Source organism: Xiphophorus maculatus, chromosome 2 (genome assembly GCF_002775205.1).
Source record: "Xiphophorus maculatus strain JP 163 A chromosome 2, X_maculatus-5.0-male, whole genome shotgun sequence".
In the NCBI taxonomy this organism is placed as follows: domain Eukaryota; kingdom Metazoa; phylum Chordata; class Actinopteri; order Cyprinodontiformes; family Poeciliidae; genus Xiphophorus; species Xiphophorus maculatus.
The window spans coordinates 24,045,096-24,061,003 of record NC_036444.1 but is presented as its reverse complement, the minus strand read 5'-3'; the positions used below and the strand labels follow the sequence as shown (position 1 = coordinate 24,061,003).

The following is a 15,908-nucleotide window of genomic DNA, read 5'->3' as shown; positions in this document are numbered from 1 at the left end:
TTGTGCATAAACTCAGAGGACTAACTTCATTCTGACTTGTTTCTTGTTATCATAACAGACATGGAATGCTAAAAAGAAAAGTAGACCCTTTAAGCAGCTTAATTTTCCATGTTTCTCTAAATTTTTTATAGCATAATAACAGCAATGTCTTCTTGACATTCATTTCTTGATGAAATTATTAGACATGTGCTCAGTAAAAGCACATGTCTAATAAATGTCACCATCATATTTGTTGTAAACAATTGTTTTTTTAAATTCAATCCAATAATTAGATTATAGCAAGTCTTCATAAAGCAGCATTTAAAGGAACTGTGACGGCATTTGAGACTGGAGTTTTCTCAAGATGGTGGAACTTTGATGTGTTTGGTTCCAACTCAAAATAACCATTTTAACCACTCGATGAAAACCAACATGTTTAAAGTTATCAAATACCTGTTTATCCACATAAACCCATGAAATAAACTGAAGTGAAAGCAACAGTTTGTTTAGATGGCACTGCATTCTCGTCTCGTACATTATTAGTTGGGCAAACAGTTTGTGGGCTTGAATACTACTGACTGACAATGAAATAGAATGCAGATTTTTCCCTTTTTAACAAGATAGAGAATTTATTTAACATAAATTACAACTAAAATATTGAAGATCACAATCACTGCCATTTCTATGATTACATGTACTAAATTTGGAAACATACAGACAGCTATCCCACAGGAAGAGTCAGAAGGGACAGATGCCAAAGAAAAATCAAAGCCAGAAACACAAAACATGAACCAATGGACAAAAGTGAGGTATGAACTGTTATCTTAGAAAAACAGAAATCTGTGGGGAACATATTTGAAGAGAACACCGTCAGACTACAATTAAGTAACAAATAAAATAATTGGAAGATATAGAGAAAGCCCGGAATAAAGAGAATGGAGGAGGGAGGGAGAGATAAAGATGAAGACAATATTTAAAAGATTAAGATATTTTAAGGTTCAGCAGGTCAAAAAAAATCAAAATATAAGTCAAAACAATAACAAAAAAAGAAACAATCATCAAATGGGAATTCTCCCTTCATATAAATACACCATGAGGCCAGCTACATGATTTTAATTATTTCAACTGAAACAATTTAAACTTTTCGTTTTGGAATTGTATTTATCTAAAAATGTATTTGCACTAAATGTATTTCTGACCAATAATCATGAGCATGATAGCAGGGCACCATTATAAGATTTGATCAATTTTCCAGGTTTATCAAACTTTTGGCTCAACTTTATTTATAACTTAGTTTTATTTTTGTTTTTAAGTGGAGCTCTGTTGAGTACTTAGTAGTCAGTATCTTACCAGCACTAAGCTGCACTTAGAATCCCAGAAACTGTTGGTGAACAGTAATATGTATCTGTGAATGTGCGTAAGTATAAGTTTATGTGTGTATCAGAAAACAGAATATTTTAGAATGTATTCTGCAGCAGAACTTACTTATGGTTGAAGTAATTAGAAATATAAGGCAACATTTTATAAAAGTTAAAAACCATGCTAAGTTATTTTTAGAGCTGTACAAAATATTCAATTGCAATTATCACAATATTATTGTTTGCATTATTGCAATTGCAAAGGCCTAAAAAATGCAAAGTTTGGTTGTATGTCATCTTTCTTGTACCGTCCCGTCACACTTTGCATTCCAACATGATGAACTTTGATCCCCATTGAAATGACAAAGTGCTTCCATACACAGGTTAGACAGTGACTGCGAATAAAAACGGCAGAACTCCACTTCAGTCTGAACACACTTCTTTCATCAGAAATGTAGAGCAACATTTACAAAGCAGAGAAAATACTCACAGTTTAACTTAACTATTGTAGAAAGACAATTGTATCAGGAAACAACACATCCAAAAATGGAAGAGAAATTATCAAAGAAAATCTTTTCAGAATCTTTTTATAGAAATAGTAATTTCAAGCCATTTACTATGACTCATTTTCTGAGAAATAAATTGTTATTGTATAAGATAAGAACAAGTTCAAGGAATGTAAAGAATAGAAAAGGCATAAACTATAAATATAAATAAATAATCCAGGACAGGACAATTCAAAGTGCTAGAAGGCAAAAGGACTTCTTTCATGTCATAGTTGTGTCAAGACAAGAGGGCCAGTTGCCCAGAACAGTACCGAAATATTACGTCAAAATATAGAAGTAGATCAGTCTGTTTTGCATGATGATGTAGAGTATGGCAAAGATAAATTCCATCCGTCAAAGAGAAAGACCTATGAACATGTTATAAGAAGCAAGAAGGACAGCTTTTTGCTCCTTTCTTTTAGAATGAATGAAACCGGGGATCTGAGTGAGAAGTCTCAAAGCATCTATGATTGGCATCAGGCGCGGTCGCTCTTACCAAGGTCATCGAAGGGCATGACAACTGTCAGCAAGTCACTCACGCGTCCACGCAGACCATTGGTGCAGATGGCCACCACTCGTACCTCGTAGGTAGAATTGGGCAATAAGTCATCGAGTATTGCCCCCTAGTGGTGAAAGATGAGATCCACTTTGACTGTACAGCTTAATCACCCCAACTAGTTCAAAACTAATTTTTCATTTTTCACAGGGGTTTGGTCATACTGTAGTTGTCATCTAAAAAAATCTTGTTACAGTATCTGGCAAGGCTGGAGCTGATGTTCGAGGAAATCGTTGTTTGACTGCATATGTGTGTTAGTACGATTCATTAGTCACATTTCTAATCAGGTAATACATATAAACTGCAGTTTGATTCATAATAAATGTTTTACTTTGATTCAGTTGGCAGCTTGTGATGATTGATCTCAGTCTCTGAATGGTGTGCTCTTGGTTAAGTTTTGGGTAATTACTCACAGTATCCTGATACCCATCGGTCAGGTATTCAGACAGGACAGAGTCCTCTGCCTTGGCCAGTTGGTAGGTGATGGAGTACTTCTCAATGTTGGTCTCATACACTGCCCTTGGCCGCTCCCATGTCACCAGCAGGCTGCTGAGGTTCTGGGGAGCTGCCTGGATGCTCTCAGGCTCTGAACTGCACACTGACAGAAAAACAAACACCAAATTTAAATAAAGACATCAGGAAGCAATTGCTATCTGCTAGAAGATGTGGCATAACTTTACCAAAACAAAACAATATTGGAACTAGTTTATAAGAAAATCAACTTTAACATCATTATGAGACTCTAGTTGTTCCTACCAACATCACCACATCACACAAAATTTGGATAATTTGTTTTACAAGCAGACAACATTTCCTATTTCTAATATTATGTGAATGATCAAAATTTTAAACTGATGGCGGGAAAACATTTTCACCAACTAATATTTCATTATAGAAGATGTATCTTACGGCATTGACTGTCTAGCAGGGGTGTACTGGAACACAGTGTTTTCCAGAAGTATTTATGACTTGAACTTTTTCACATATTGTTGCATTTTAAGCACAAATTTAATTATATGTTATTGGGAGATTATGTGACAAAATGAATACAAAGTTGTAAATAATTCTGAAGTGATTTTCAAAATGTTTTACTAATCATCAGTCAATCAAGTTCATTTGAATAGCACATTCCAGTAACAGAGTGCTTTACATAATAAAAACACAAAAATGCTAAATTATAAATTACAGTCAACAATTTTACATTTTGTCAAGAGCCACCATTACACATCAAATATGTTGTTTAGTATTTCATTAATTTTGGTTTAAAAGCAACTCTAAATAGGTGGGTTTTTAGTCCAGACTAAAAGAAACTCAGTGTTTCAACTGTTTTGCAATTTTCTGGAAGTTTGTTCCAGATTTGTGGTGTATAGAAGCTGAATGCTGCTTCTCCATGTTTGTTTCTGGTTCTGGGGATGTAGAGCAGAACCAACACCAGAAGATCTGAGAGGTCTGGACAGCAGATCTTTAATGTATTGTGGTGCTAAACTGTTCAGTGACTTATAAACTAACAAAAGTATTTTAACGTTTATTCTCTGAGTTCCAGGCTCCACTGGACGGATATTAGTACTGGGTGATGTGCTTTATCTTCCTGGTCTTCCATCTCTTGACCAAAGATGAGGGTCTTATATAACACAGACCAGTACACTGAAAGCTTTACTTTTTGACTATTTGCTCACCACAACACATCAAAGCAGAGCCCATGTTGTTGCAGAAAAAGCCTCAATCTGTCTGATCATCTCTTGTTCCATCTAACCACCATGAACAAGACACCAAGGTACTTAAACTGTTCCACTTGAGGCAGAAACTCACTCCCAATCCCGGTCACCTCTCATTGAGCAGTGAACCACTCCAGAACACTCTGAAGGTTGTATCCTGAAGAAACCAGTAGCACCAGATCATCTGCCAAAAGCTGCAGTTAATCACATTGGGAACAAGCGTGACTTTGTGCCAACAATGCAGACACAGCTGTAGCTTGTGGCTTTGGGCATGCGGTGCTCAAATAGAACCGACCCAATTGCAGCTCACAGCTTAGTTTTAGGAGTATTTTTTACTTCACTGTACTTTTTAACTTTAGTGAAATAATTTGATCATAAAGCATTGCTACTCTTACTTGATTAAAATTAATGGATTTTCTACCCACTGAAGAATACCAAAAGGTCAACAAACACAGACCTGCAGTTTTTGTTAGAGTTTCAGAAGATTTTTATTGAAAGAAACTGATTTGGAAAAGTTTTCTTTTGCCTGATTTTGTTAATTTTTTTGTTACTAATATGAATTATTGTCATTTTTGCTCTTAAAATATCAAAATTTCCACTTAACTTTACTTTTTTTTTTTTTTTTTTTTTACCAATTATGTAATTTTAAAATGTTGAACAACTAGTAATTTGAGCAGTTACTCAATACTTGAGTAGACTTTTTACTCTTGAGGAATTTTTGGATGATTACTTTTTACTTTTCCTTGAGTAAAATATATTGAAGTAGTGATACTCTTACTTGAGTCCAGTTTTTGGGTTCTCTGCCCACCTCTGGTTATTATGAGGCTGGAAGAGATCAGCAGCCAAGTAATTGTGAAAGCCAGGTGAAGGTCCATATAGAAATCAGTGTTAGGTGCAGGTAAGTACAACCCAGACAGAATTTTCCTGGCCTCATTGTGAAATAGCAAAGTTGCTGGGACAGGTGAATGAGAGTGCTAGCACTGGTATGCTGAAAGATACCTATCCAAATGCATTACTGTGAAGATCATAGATCAGGTGTGTGTGGAGCAGAGTATCAGGGCATTTTGTAGATGATGATCACAGAGGAGAAAGCTGCCTGTAAACTGTTATGATGTGATGTTAGTTGGTTGTGGATCCAAATCCAGAACAGTGGACTTTTGTTCTGCATTTGAACAGAAATAGATGATGAAAAAGGAATTTAATGAAAAATGATGAACAGCAATAAAGTTACAAGATCACAACAAGCCAGGGCACAAACGCAAAACACAAAATTCAAGTAAAAGAAACCAGTAAAGAGCCCGAGGAAGACATGGGAAAGTGACGAGAGTACACAAAAGGATCCAGCGAGGAGTGAATAAGAATGAGAAGCTACAATACCAGGGAGGCGAATGAACAAAAGACCTGGACTGATCAGCTAACTGATGACAGGTGTGAGTGGAGGGAGCAGGAGGCAGGAGGCAGACTGAGGAGAGGGAGAGACAGAATACAGATGGGAACAGAAAATAATTCTAACACTAAAAAATAACTAGACCACAGGTGCCACTGCTCTGCAACTTTTAGATGTGCCTCTGCTGCACCACACCTGAATAGAATAATTAGGTCATTAGCAAGACTCTGGAGAACTGATCTACACAAGGAGGAGGTAATTAAGCCATTTCATTCCAGTGTTTTGTACCTGTGGCACATCTAAAAGTGGTGCCACTGTGACTGGACTTTGAAGGCCCTGAGCTAGACTAAAAAAATAAAACTAGTGTGACAGAATAACTGTAAATAAGAAATAAACATAACTAGAAACACTAAGAAGACTTGAACAAGAGGAAAACAGGAATAAGACAGATTTAATCAAAATAAGAAACTAACACAAAATAATAATGAAACTAGAATCAAGTCAAACTACAAAACATCCCAGCAACCCAGAAACCTAACACAAACTGTGGGTAAAAACTGGAGAGCAGTGGCAGCAACTTGTGATAGGATCCTTCAGAACCAGAACTTGTCCTTATTTTTGTCACCTTGCCTTTAAGGTGGAGGAACAGAAAAAAGGTTGTTGATGAGGCCTTACACAAGAAGAGCACCAGAAAGGTGGCTACAAAGCTGAGTAGCAAATCAAACTTGGTGAAACCGCTAAGACCAGCACACTGATGTTGGATGACAAGTTTATTAAAGTCAGAAGGGTCTCTGTACCTTAAACATTCCAGACATTAAACTGACATTATCTGTGTAAATCCTAGAAACTTACTGAAAGCCACCAAGCAACTCTGACCCACTGTGGGCATGAAATTAACTGGTGACCAGAGGAGAGAAGACAGGAGTTATATGAGCTCCCCTGCTTAGTAAGGTTAAAGAATATGCCATGCTTTTATCAACAACAAGCTGTATTCAAACAAATTAACAGTATTTAAAAATAGTTTTTCTTATGTCAGACTGAAGCAGACGAAGCTGAGCAAAAACTGGTCAGAACCAGTAAGAACGTTCCCTGATGATTGTTTTTTATTTTTTTATCACAATTAATAGAAATCTTAAGTCAAATTATTAGACACAGATAAAGTATATCAGGCTGCTGCTGGACAAATCCAGTTATCCTTATCAAACTTGTAACCGATCTTATTGTTCTGACCGTTATTAGACACAGTGCCTCCAAAACATTTCTGCAGTACTGGAAATGGTTCTGAGTGTTACTGAGGCTGAAGTCCCTGATTGGTTAATCTGATGATTTATTTCTGGACCTCTATGTGTTTGTAAAGTTTAATGATATGACATTCATGGTATAGAAACAAAATGAGTGGCTTCCATCTGACTGCATAAAGCAGTTTGCAGTTTATTTAAGCAGATGACAGATTAGCTTATCTGAGTTAAAGCTATGTTTAGCCTCTAACAAGCCCTTCTGCTAAAGCTTCTGATCACAGGAAGTCTTTTCTGAATTCTATACACTTTATCGCCAAAATATCCAGTTCAGATTTACCTTCCAGCATCCAGAAGGTATATATGAAATGTAAATCTCAAATTTAAACAAAACAAAACAGGAAAGAGTTAAAATATTTACTGTGTTTTTCAGAATGATTCTGGGTCAAACATAAGATTAACAGTAATACAGATGAAAGATAAGTCAGATCTGGGATTATCAGTGATTAAAAGGGGCTGAGGGGTCAGTTACAATAGGTAGCAGGAGGCTCAAACTGTGCAAACACTGACACACTTCCTTCTCAGCAGAGCTGAACTAAAATCTCTGCTCTCACTACTCATACCTTCTTTCTTGTGTGTGATTATGTGAAAATACCATACTGCATACATGTCAGTCAGGAGAAAGACCTTCATGTCCTTCATTTGCTCTCAGAAAAATAGTCATTATGGATGATTCTAGTGATGCATGGAAATCTGATTTAGGTGACTTCCCAGCTTTGACCACTAGAGGGCAGATTCAATCAAATAGTTTCATAACTATTTGATTGAAATGTATCCATCAAATTTGCAACACCTTATTTTACGATTTTAAACCATTGATTCTCCCTTTCATGGAGTAAGAAAATGTGTCTTATCAACTGAATCTATGACACATTAGGATTAAGCATGAAAAAAAAGTTCAGCTGGACCTATGATGATGACCTGAGCCAACAGAAGTCCAATGATAATATTTATCATCATAAGTGATCTTACTCTTTTCTACAGCAGGAGCACACAGTGACACAACTCTCAGCTCTACCTAAAGAAATGGCATTTTGTGATGCTACTTTGTGTACTATCTCAAATTCAGAGTTAAAATGACAGCAGCCATAAATTTGCAATTACAATACAGTCTACTTCCTTTGTTTATATTATGGTAGTTTATTAAAGGATTTTTTCATAAGGGGAAATAAATAAACAAATAAATGTCAAAATCAACACTTGGAAATAATATGATGTAGTCATTAAGATCATTAAAAAAATTGAAATTCCAATTTTCCCAAAACAAAAGAGCAGAATATAAACTGCTGCATAGCCTCAACAATTGCAAAACGTTCAGATTGGAGTCGGACCAACCTGGTGTTTGCACCTCCTCAATGCCTGTGTAGGAGGAGAACACCTGGCCCATGAACTGCTCCTGCTGATCTCTGTAGTTGTTCTGCAGGTAGTCCATCAGCATAACGTATCCAGCCTGCTGCATCGTCATCACCTCACAGAACATCTCCAGCTGCAAACAGGAGGACCCACAATAGCATTAGAGCAATAATAGCAGAAGGAAGCATGCTGTATCTGATAGCGTGTAAAATACATCTGTGCTGAAAAGAAGCATTTGAATTTCATACTCCAAAAAAATACAACATTTATTTGGAGTACCGTTTGTCAGTAGGAACAGTTGCCATGGATTTCCCAGCAAGACCTGCTGGATCAGGTTAAATTAGACATTGATCTACAAATTGTGCAAAGTACTAACATCTTCAGGAATCTGCAGTCCTCAGCCATCTTATTTAAGATTAATGTTTGTGATCATACAATTAAAAAAAGATTGAAGAAGTACTGCCTGTTTGGATGAGTTGTTTGGATGATGCATTTAGAACAATGCTCAGCCAAATGCAACTTCGAAAGGATCCACATTTGTGTCCTCAACATTTCTCTCCAGAAGTCTTAGAGTCATTTGTACGAGCAAAACTGATGAAGGACCTAACAAAAGCATTACCAAGTGTGAAACCAGGGCTCCAACACCCGACCAAAGACCAGACCTGACACAGAGCTACTTACAGAACTACTTACCGGATCACGCAGTCCAACCAGAGGTATGTGTTATTCATTGTTTCATTCATGAGGCTGAAGGAGCAGCAATAGCACAAACACTTTCTTGTTTCCTCTTCCTTCGTTTGGTTCTCCTCATCTTCATTAGGAGGACCATCAATTTCAACGTGTTCCGGTTCAAATTGAAAAGGTTTAAAGACCTTACTAACTTCTGATTTGGCTAGATAAAGCTAATTCAATCGGTTTTAGCATATCTCATTTACCCATAATGCATTTCAGCGTGAGAGCGATGAGTTTAATATTTGAATCAGATCAGATGACATGACAGGCAGGAAAAATTATATATATATATATACTGTATATATCCATTATCATGCTTGTGACCCTACTAGGGGTGTAGGCCCTACCCCTTATAGGATCACGAGGGGTGCTGATGCCTATCTCCAGCAGTCAACAGGTGAGAGGAGGGGTCACCGTGGACAGGTCACCACTCCATAGCAGAAAATGGTAGATCATGTGTTGCTATTCATATGCTGTGACAGATTAAAATAATTTTTTTTACCATGTCCTGATGTAAGACTTTCACACAGCACCAAGATTAATCCAATTCAAATGAATATAGGGTCACTGCATCTGCACACAGAGCTTCTTTCTCTTAAAGCATTTTCATAGTTTGTAAGAGTATGGAAAACTTGAAGGAATATGAATCTGATTATGATAGTCTTTTGTCTATGAGTCTGTGTATGTACCTGAATCAGGTGAGTAACTGACTCATCCATTACAAAGCACAGCATGTTCTTAAACTCACGAACAACACTGAACTCGAAGCATCAACTAAAATCATTAAGTTCTGACAGAGTGAACCCGGTTGGAATGTAAACCAGTCAGAACCTGTCGTACAACTTCAAAGACACATTAATGCAGCCAGAGTAGAAGTAGCACAAAGCTCAATAAGCCATTTCTCCTCTGTGATGTTCAAGTCTCGCATTTTAAACCTGAGTCCATCTGCATTCTGGAAATTGTTTCAAACAAAAATAAAAATATGATGGATGCGCTACTGTTAACATGATTATTGTTGTTTTGAGTTTTTACATGTAGGCGTGTGCATGCGGGCGTGTGCGTACGCGTGTGTGTGCATGTTTGGGGGGGTGTGCGTGCGAATGTTTCCATAGCTTTAATATCCTAAATGAGTCTTGTATGACGATGTTTGTTTTCCATGAGTTCTACCTATGCATGACTGTCACACACAGATACTCTGAGGCCAGCCTTTCACAAACAAACACACCTGATGTGCTGACAGCTTTCTCTCTGCCCCACCCAACACTGCTTCATTCCCTGTATTGTGGAATGATAATTTATCCTGTCAACTCTGTGAGTGAAGGCCTAAAACACTGTTTTAAGGACAATGACAGTAAATGTGATTCAGGACCTCTCCTACCATGAACCATCCATCTTCCTGCACACACCAACTGGTGACTTAGCGCTCTTTGCACATTGAACTATTTACATAATGACTGCATGTGCACTGTATATCAACTCTCCATTTTTGGAATTTGTTCATTGTAAAGCTAAGTATTTTTATTGCTAACACTGACATCTAATTTCTCACCTGGTCATCAGATATGGCCACCTTGTTCTTAAAGATGATCCACTCGACAGTCTCGTCGCAGGTCGGTGTGGTCAAGGATCCATTGTAGATGAAATATTTCTCTGTGGAGTTTGGCAGGAGACCCTGCAGGGTAAACGGTGACACCGCTGCACTCTTTCCTAGACAGCAAATGAAAGAAACAATGAAGGACAAGCAAAAGAAGTGAAGGGCAAAAAAGAAGACGAGGAAACTAAAGAAGCTGTTGTACCATATCTGCTCACACTGTTGACACCACTGATGATGGGAGCGTAGTTCATATTGTCTTCAGTGCTTGTCTGAACCAAAGAAAAAAGTCATAATTAGTTTTTACTGATTTGAGATTTACTCTCAAATCTGAATATTTCACCTGTAAAAATACTGACAAATAGTAATATTGAGCTGTGATACAGAACTTTCGTCTCATTTTAGTCTCATCCTTTACACTGTTGTAGTTTTTAATACTAACGCATGCTTCTGTTTTCAATACTTATTGAAAACAAGTATTTGGTAAGTCCTCTACCAAACCTACCAAATGCAGGTTTGGTAGAGGACTACCAAAACTACCAGTATTGCTGTTTTCAGTACTTATTGAAACTTATTGAAAACAGCATAGTGACCTTTAAATATATCCCAGTGATTTTAGTCTCCTCCAGGTTTTGAGTTTCTATGGTTTTCTATATCAGTTATTTGATGTTTTATGCTTCAACTAAAATATTTCTATGATAATAATATTTAGCAGATTGCAGCTCATCAATAATTTTGTTCTTTAGACCTTTGCAAAGACACCATGTAAGATGTGATTGCCCTTGACGCTATAGTACAGTAAGATGCTTTTGACTCTGCAGACTCTCTGCAAACTGTTGCTCTAATGTTATTAATCAATAACTGATTAGTAAAGGCATGATTTGAAATGGAATCAGTTCTAAATCATCAGCGCTCAGACTCCCTTCTGTTGCTACATATTTATATACTTTAAAAATGGCATTGACTTAGTATACATTAATTCATTCTCTGAAATTCATAATGTACCTTGTTCACTATTGGATTACAGCATTGTATCAGCTCACCTAATGATCTAGACACCTAGACACGCTCCTCCTAAAGCTTCATGTTGGCGATTCAATATATCACTTCTTAGAAATGAAGAGTTCTGCAATTTCTTTGGTAGCACCTTAAAAACCTTTATAGAAATTAATGCAGGTTTGGTAGAAGACTACCAAATAACTAGGAAAGAGCAAAAATCATTGTTAAGACAAAGAGCTGAATTCCTAATTCATAGAACTAGAAGGAATTATTTCAATGGCTCTAGACCAGGGCTGGGCAACTCCAGGCCTCGAGGGCTGGTGTCCTCCAACTTTTAGTTGTGTCTCTGCTTAAACACACCTGAGTCAAAAAATGAGGTAATTTGAAGGACTCTGGAGAACTTGACTGCACTTAGGAGGTGATTCAATTATTTGACCGAAGCATGTTGAACCAGGTAGACATCTAAGAGTTGGAGGACACTGGGACTCGAGAACTGAGATTGCCCACCCCTGCAACAGACTGAGCCATTTACTGGCCTTAAGACTGAAGCAAAATGAGAAACTCTCCAACATTATGTCCATCTAAACACCTACTGGTACCTTAACTGAACCCTGTGAAATTAATTTGCTATTCAAAACTTATTACTCTTCTCTTTACTCATCTGAAGTTGTGTTCAATGCTGAGTACTGTGAGCAATTTTTTCGGGATCTTCAGCTCCCTACTCTTGCTGCTCAGGATTCAGAGAAACTTAGTGTCTCCATTACATTAGAAGAGTTTGCCTCTATGAAACCTTGCCTCTCTGAAAAAGGCAAATCCCCAGGCTAGGACAGTGTCCCACCAGAGTTATACCTTGCCTTCTGGGACATTACCAATGTTAGGTGTGATTAATGTGGCATTGGACAAAGGTTCATTTAATTCAAACACCAATGCCACATTAATCACATTACTTCTCAAATCTAAATATGACCCAGCTCAATGCAGTAACTACAGACCCTTGTCCCTCTTAAATGGGGATGTTCAACTCTATGGGAAAGTGCTTGCCATGCGACTCGATAGACATTTATCTTGACTGATAAATAGTAATTAAACTGGATTTATGAAAGGCAGATTGGTATTTGAAACTCTTCGGCACATTATTCATACAGCAAAAACAACTGATTTTCCATGTTCTGTCTTGTCTCTTGAGACTGGAGTGACCTTATCTCTGGGTCACCTTGGACAACTTCAAACTAGGTCCACAATTTATCCAAATGTTAAAGGTTTTCTATGCTAACCTGTCTGCGATGGTGTAGACTGGTAATACCTGTTCCTCTCTATTTCCCATCTTAGAGGCACTTGTCAGGACTGGCGCTTTCTTCATTACTTTTTGCCCTGTCTCAGCCCAGAAAATTAGACAACACTCCTCAGTTCTTCCTATCTCGCTCAAGGACACTGATCATTGCATATATCCTAATTATGTTGTATTGTGCATATTTTTGTGGATGTAAAACAACAATTACAGTAAAAATAACTGATTGTAAAAAAAGATACTGAATAAATTTACAAAACAATTTCAGTGTGATCGTTTTTATTGAAATTCAACACTTCAAACATACCTCAAACAAGACAGCTAGTGCTGTGATTCTGCCACTGGACTGGATCGCTTCATCTAAAGAGTCAAATTGATGAGCCTCATAGCAGTAGATCTGCATCTGCAGGAGAAAAGCTAAACCTGTTATAATGGTTATTACTGGCATCGACATTATTTCTTTTGGATTCAGGATAAGCATGCAATGAGGCAAAAACATGTCGGACACCAAAAAGGTTAACTTAAAGCACAAAATCCACAGAGAGGCTCTCCTCTCTAGGTCATTTTATCAGACTGCTTTTATGTTAAAAAAACACATACTCTAAGATTCTCCTTTAACATTAACAGTTTATTGGAAGGAATATTAACATTTACCATAGATTTTAGTTATTACTTAAACGTTGCCTGGATTGTTTTGGTGTTTTTATTATTTTATTGTAGTTTGATCATTCTGTGTTCCCATCATGTTGTGTTGTAGGCGGACCAAAAAGCAGCAGGCAAAACACGTAGAATGGTCTTCAGCGTTTAATGAAACAAAATCAGAATCCAGTAACAAAGGAACATCCAGAGGAGCACAACAAAATCCAAAGCAAAATCCAAAACAGCAAACGTGGAGAAACAGAGGGGAGAGATGAGCAAAGTGATGAGCATAGTAACAAGGCACACTGGCAAGTTGTGACTGGGATAGGTTGGCGGACAACTTGGGTTAGGTGCTTTGCCCAGAAGTAAATAGATAGTGGGATCTAGTTTAATAAAAAATTGCTGTGAAGTCAACAGGAGACATGGTAAATGATCCGTACCAAAAGCAGCAGTGACTTTGAATCAGGTCCTAGTTCACTGTCATTATGTGTCTGATCTGTATCACTGGACACCAGAGGTTGTGCTACATTATTTTGTGGTCTTTCATTTTGACTGATAGGGTCAAAAAAACAACAAAAAACATCAATGGAACTTGTATTAAGAATGACTCATCAACTGTGGTCTGAAAGCAATCTCACTTCCTCCTGATGCACATGGAATTGCACAGTCACCTGTGAGCAGTGACGGCAGTAGGTCATTACAAGTAACAAGTTACTGTAGTCCGATTACTTTTGTAAATAGCAAGTAAAGTAAGGGATTATAATTGCAAAAAAAGTAATCAGATTACTGTTACTTCCATGCAAGCAGAGTGCAATAGGAAACCGTGAGTTTGTGAGCATCTTATGACAATAATGTATGAGAGTGTGTCATCATGGTAGCAGACAAAGTAGATCAGCAACAGACAACATTAAGTATGGGAGAGTGCAGCAAAACCATGCAGCGTGGAAATACCAACATTAGTTAACATTTGCTGTTCCCTGTGCGTGGGAAGAAAACTTTTCTCCAGCGAAAAACTCCACTTCAAATCTGAAAAAGAACCTAGTGAGATGCAGAAATCCCCCATGGACCCTCTCTACTGACTTTACCGCTGCTGGCAGCACATCTAAGCGATGATGCTCTGATGGTAAATGTTTTGATTTCTTGACCTTTGTAACATACTCTGCATGTAAAATTGAAAATCTCAGCTTGTCTGCATCAAGTGGTCAGGAGGAAAAATTATAATCTGTCAAAATGACAGAGAGTTGTCAGATCTTTCCATCACCATGTAAAATGGTCAAAGATGGAATATATTCGGTTTACGCGAACCCTACAGCAATCTTGAGTCTTCATGAGTTAGATCTTACCTCTAAAGGATATTTGACTCCGTCCAGACTATGCTCCGAACCCTCTGAGGAGGCATTGCAGCGTCCCCAGTGGAAGGTTATGCGCCCAACTTTGAACTTTGACCTGAGACCTCCTCCACTAATGTAGAAGTCTCCATCCACATTGACTGCCACTGACAGTAGAAAAGACAAAGATGTCACATGCATGTGGGATGTGTGAGGATGAATGAATTGGAGTTCAGGCTCTAAATTCAATTATTCACCAGAGGTGAACTTTGAGCAACTTTGTGCTCAAAGTTCATATTTAAACTCCTGAAAAAATTATGTTGCTTATGCCACTTATCAGATGTACCGAAAACAAATATTCTGCTAATCCTATTTATCGTTACAATTACAATTATGATGCTATTGTTATTTTTTACATTTTTATATTATTGTATGTTATATAGTTTGACATGGGTTTCATTCTGGACATCAGATAGAGGACTGTCATTACATAGAATGATGGGATATACACTTAACAACATAGTGCAGGATGATGCAGTACATGTGGCCCCTACACATCTGCTGGCTCCAACATCAGGTCACTGTGACATCTCTGGACCCTAAACGGCCTCAGACTGCCAAATAATGCACCTACAACACACCCCTTCATGTTACTTAGAGATAATTTCCCTTGTGAAGGCTCATACCTGTCTTGCCATCATTCTTGATGGTTGTGCTGTCAGTCGTCATACTCTCCCAACCATCAAACCTCAGCTTCTGGTACTGCAGCTTGACTGGAGCCAGGTCCTCGTTGATGTTGATGGGAGACTGCTTTGCACTGCTGCATAAAGGAAACTTCTTGGCCCAGTGTTTTTGGTTTAATCCTCCTGAAAGGCATACAGAAAAATTTTGCTGAATTTTATATTTGACCATCTCCCTTCTAGCACTGATCTAGGAAACCTGACAAATGTTAAAATAAAGAATCAATCAGGCCCCTTCATGAAATAAACAAGGCGTCTCGGGCATCTACATTGGATGCCTCCTGAACTCCTCCAAAGACACACACCTCATGGTGAGGTGTTCATGTCCCACCAGGGGAAGACCCAGGACATGCTGGAGGGACTATGTTTCTTGGTTGGCCTGGGAATGCCTTGAGGTTCTCCT

General features: G+C 37.8%; 1 protein-coding gene across 6 annotated transcripts in view; it reads right to left on the bottom strand.

The window, feature by feature from the left end:
• Positions 1 to 15,908, bottom strand: part of ptprz1 (protein tyrosine phosphatase, receptor type Z1) — a 64,733-nt gene that overhangs the window by 34,465 nt on the left and 14,360 nt on the right. For all 6 annotated transcript variants that reach the window (XM_023347394.1, XM_023347397.1, XM_023347403.1 and 3 more), the window contains exons 3-10: positions 15,452 to 15,631; positions 14,781 to 14,932; positions 13,106 to 13,201; positions 10,717 to 10,783; positions 10,470 to 10,627; positions 8,171 to 8,321; positions 2,852 to 3,036; positions 2,379 to 2,505 (exon numbers count right to left, since the gene is read on the bottom strand). In XM_023347394.1, the coding sequence (XP_023203162.1) occupies positions 2,379 to 2,505; positions 2,852 to 3,036; positions 8,171 to 8,321; positions 10,470 to 10,627; positions 10,717 to 10,783; positions 13,106 to 13,201; positions 14,781 to 14,932; positions 15,452 to 15,631 (1,116 nt within the window). The remainder of the gene's footprint in view (positions 1 to 2,378; positions 2,506 to 2,851; positions 3,037 to 8,170; positions 8,322 to 10,469; positions 10,628 to 10,716; positions 10,784 to 13,105; positions 13,202 to 14,780; positions 14,933 to 15,451; positions 15,632 to 15,908) is intronic.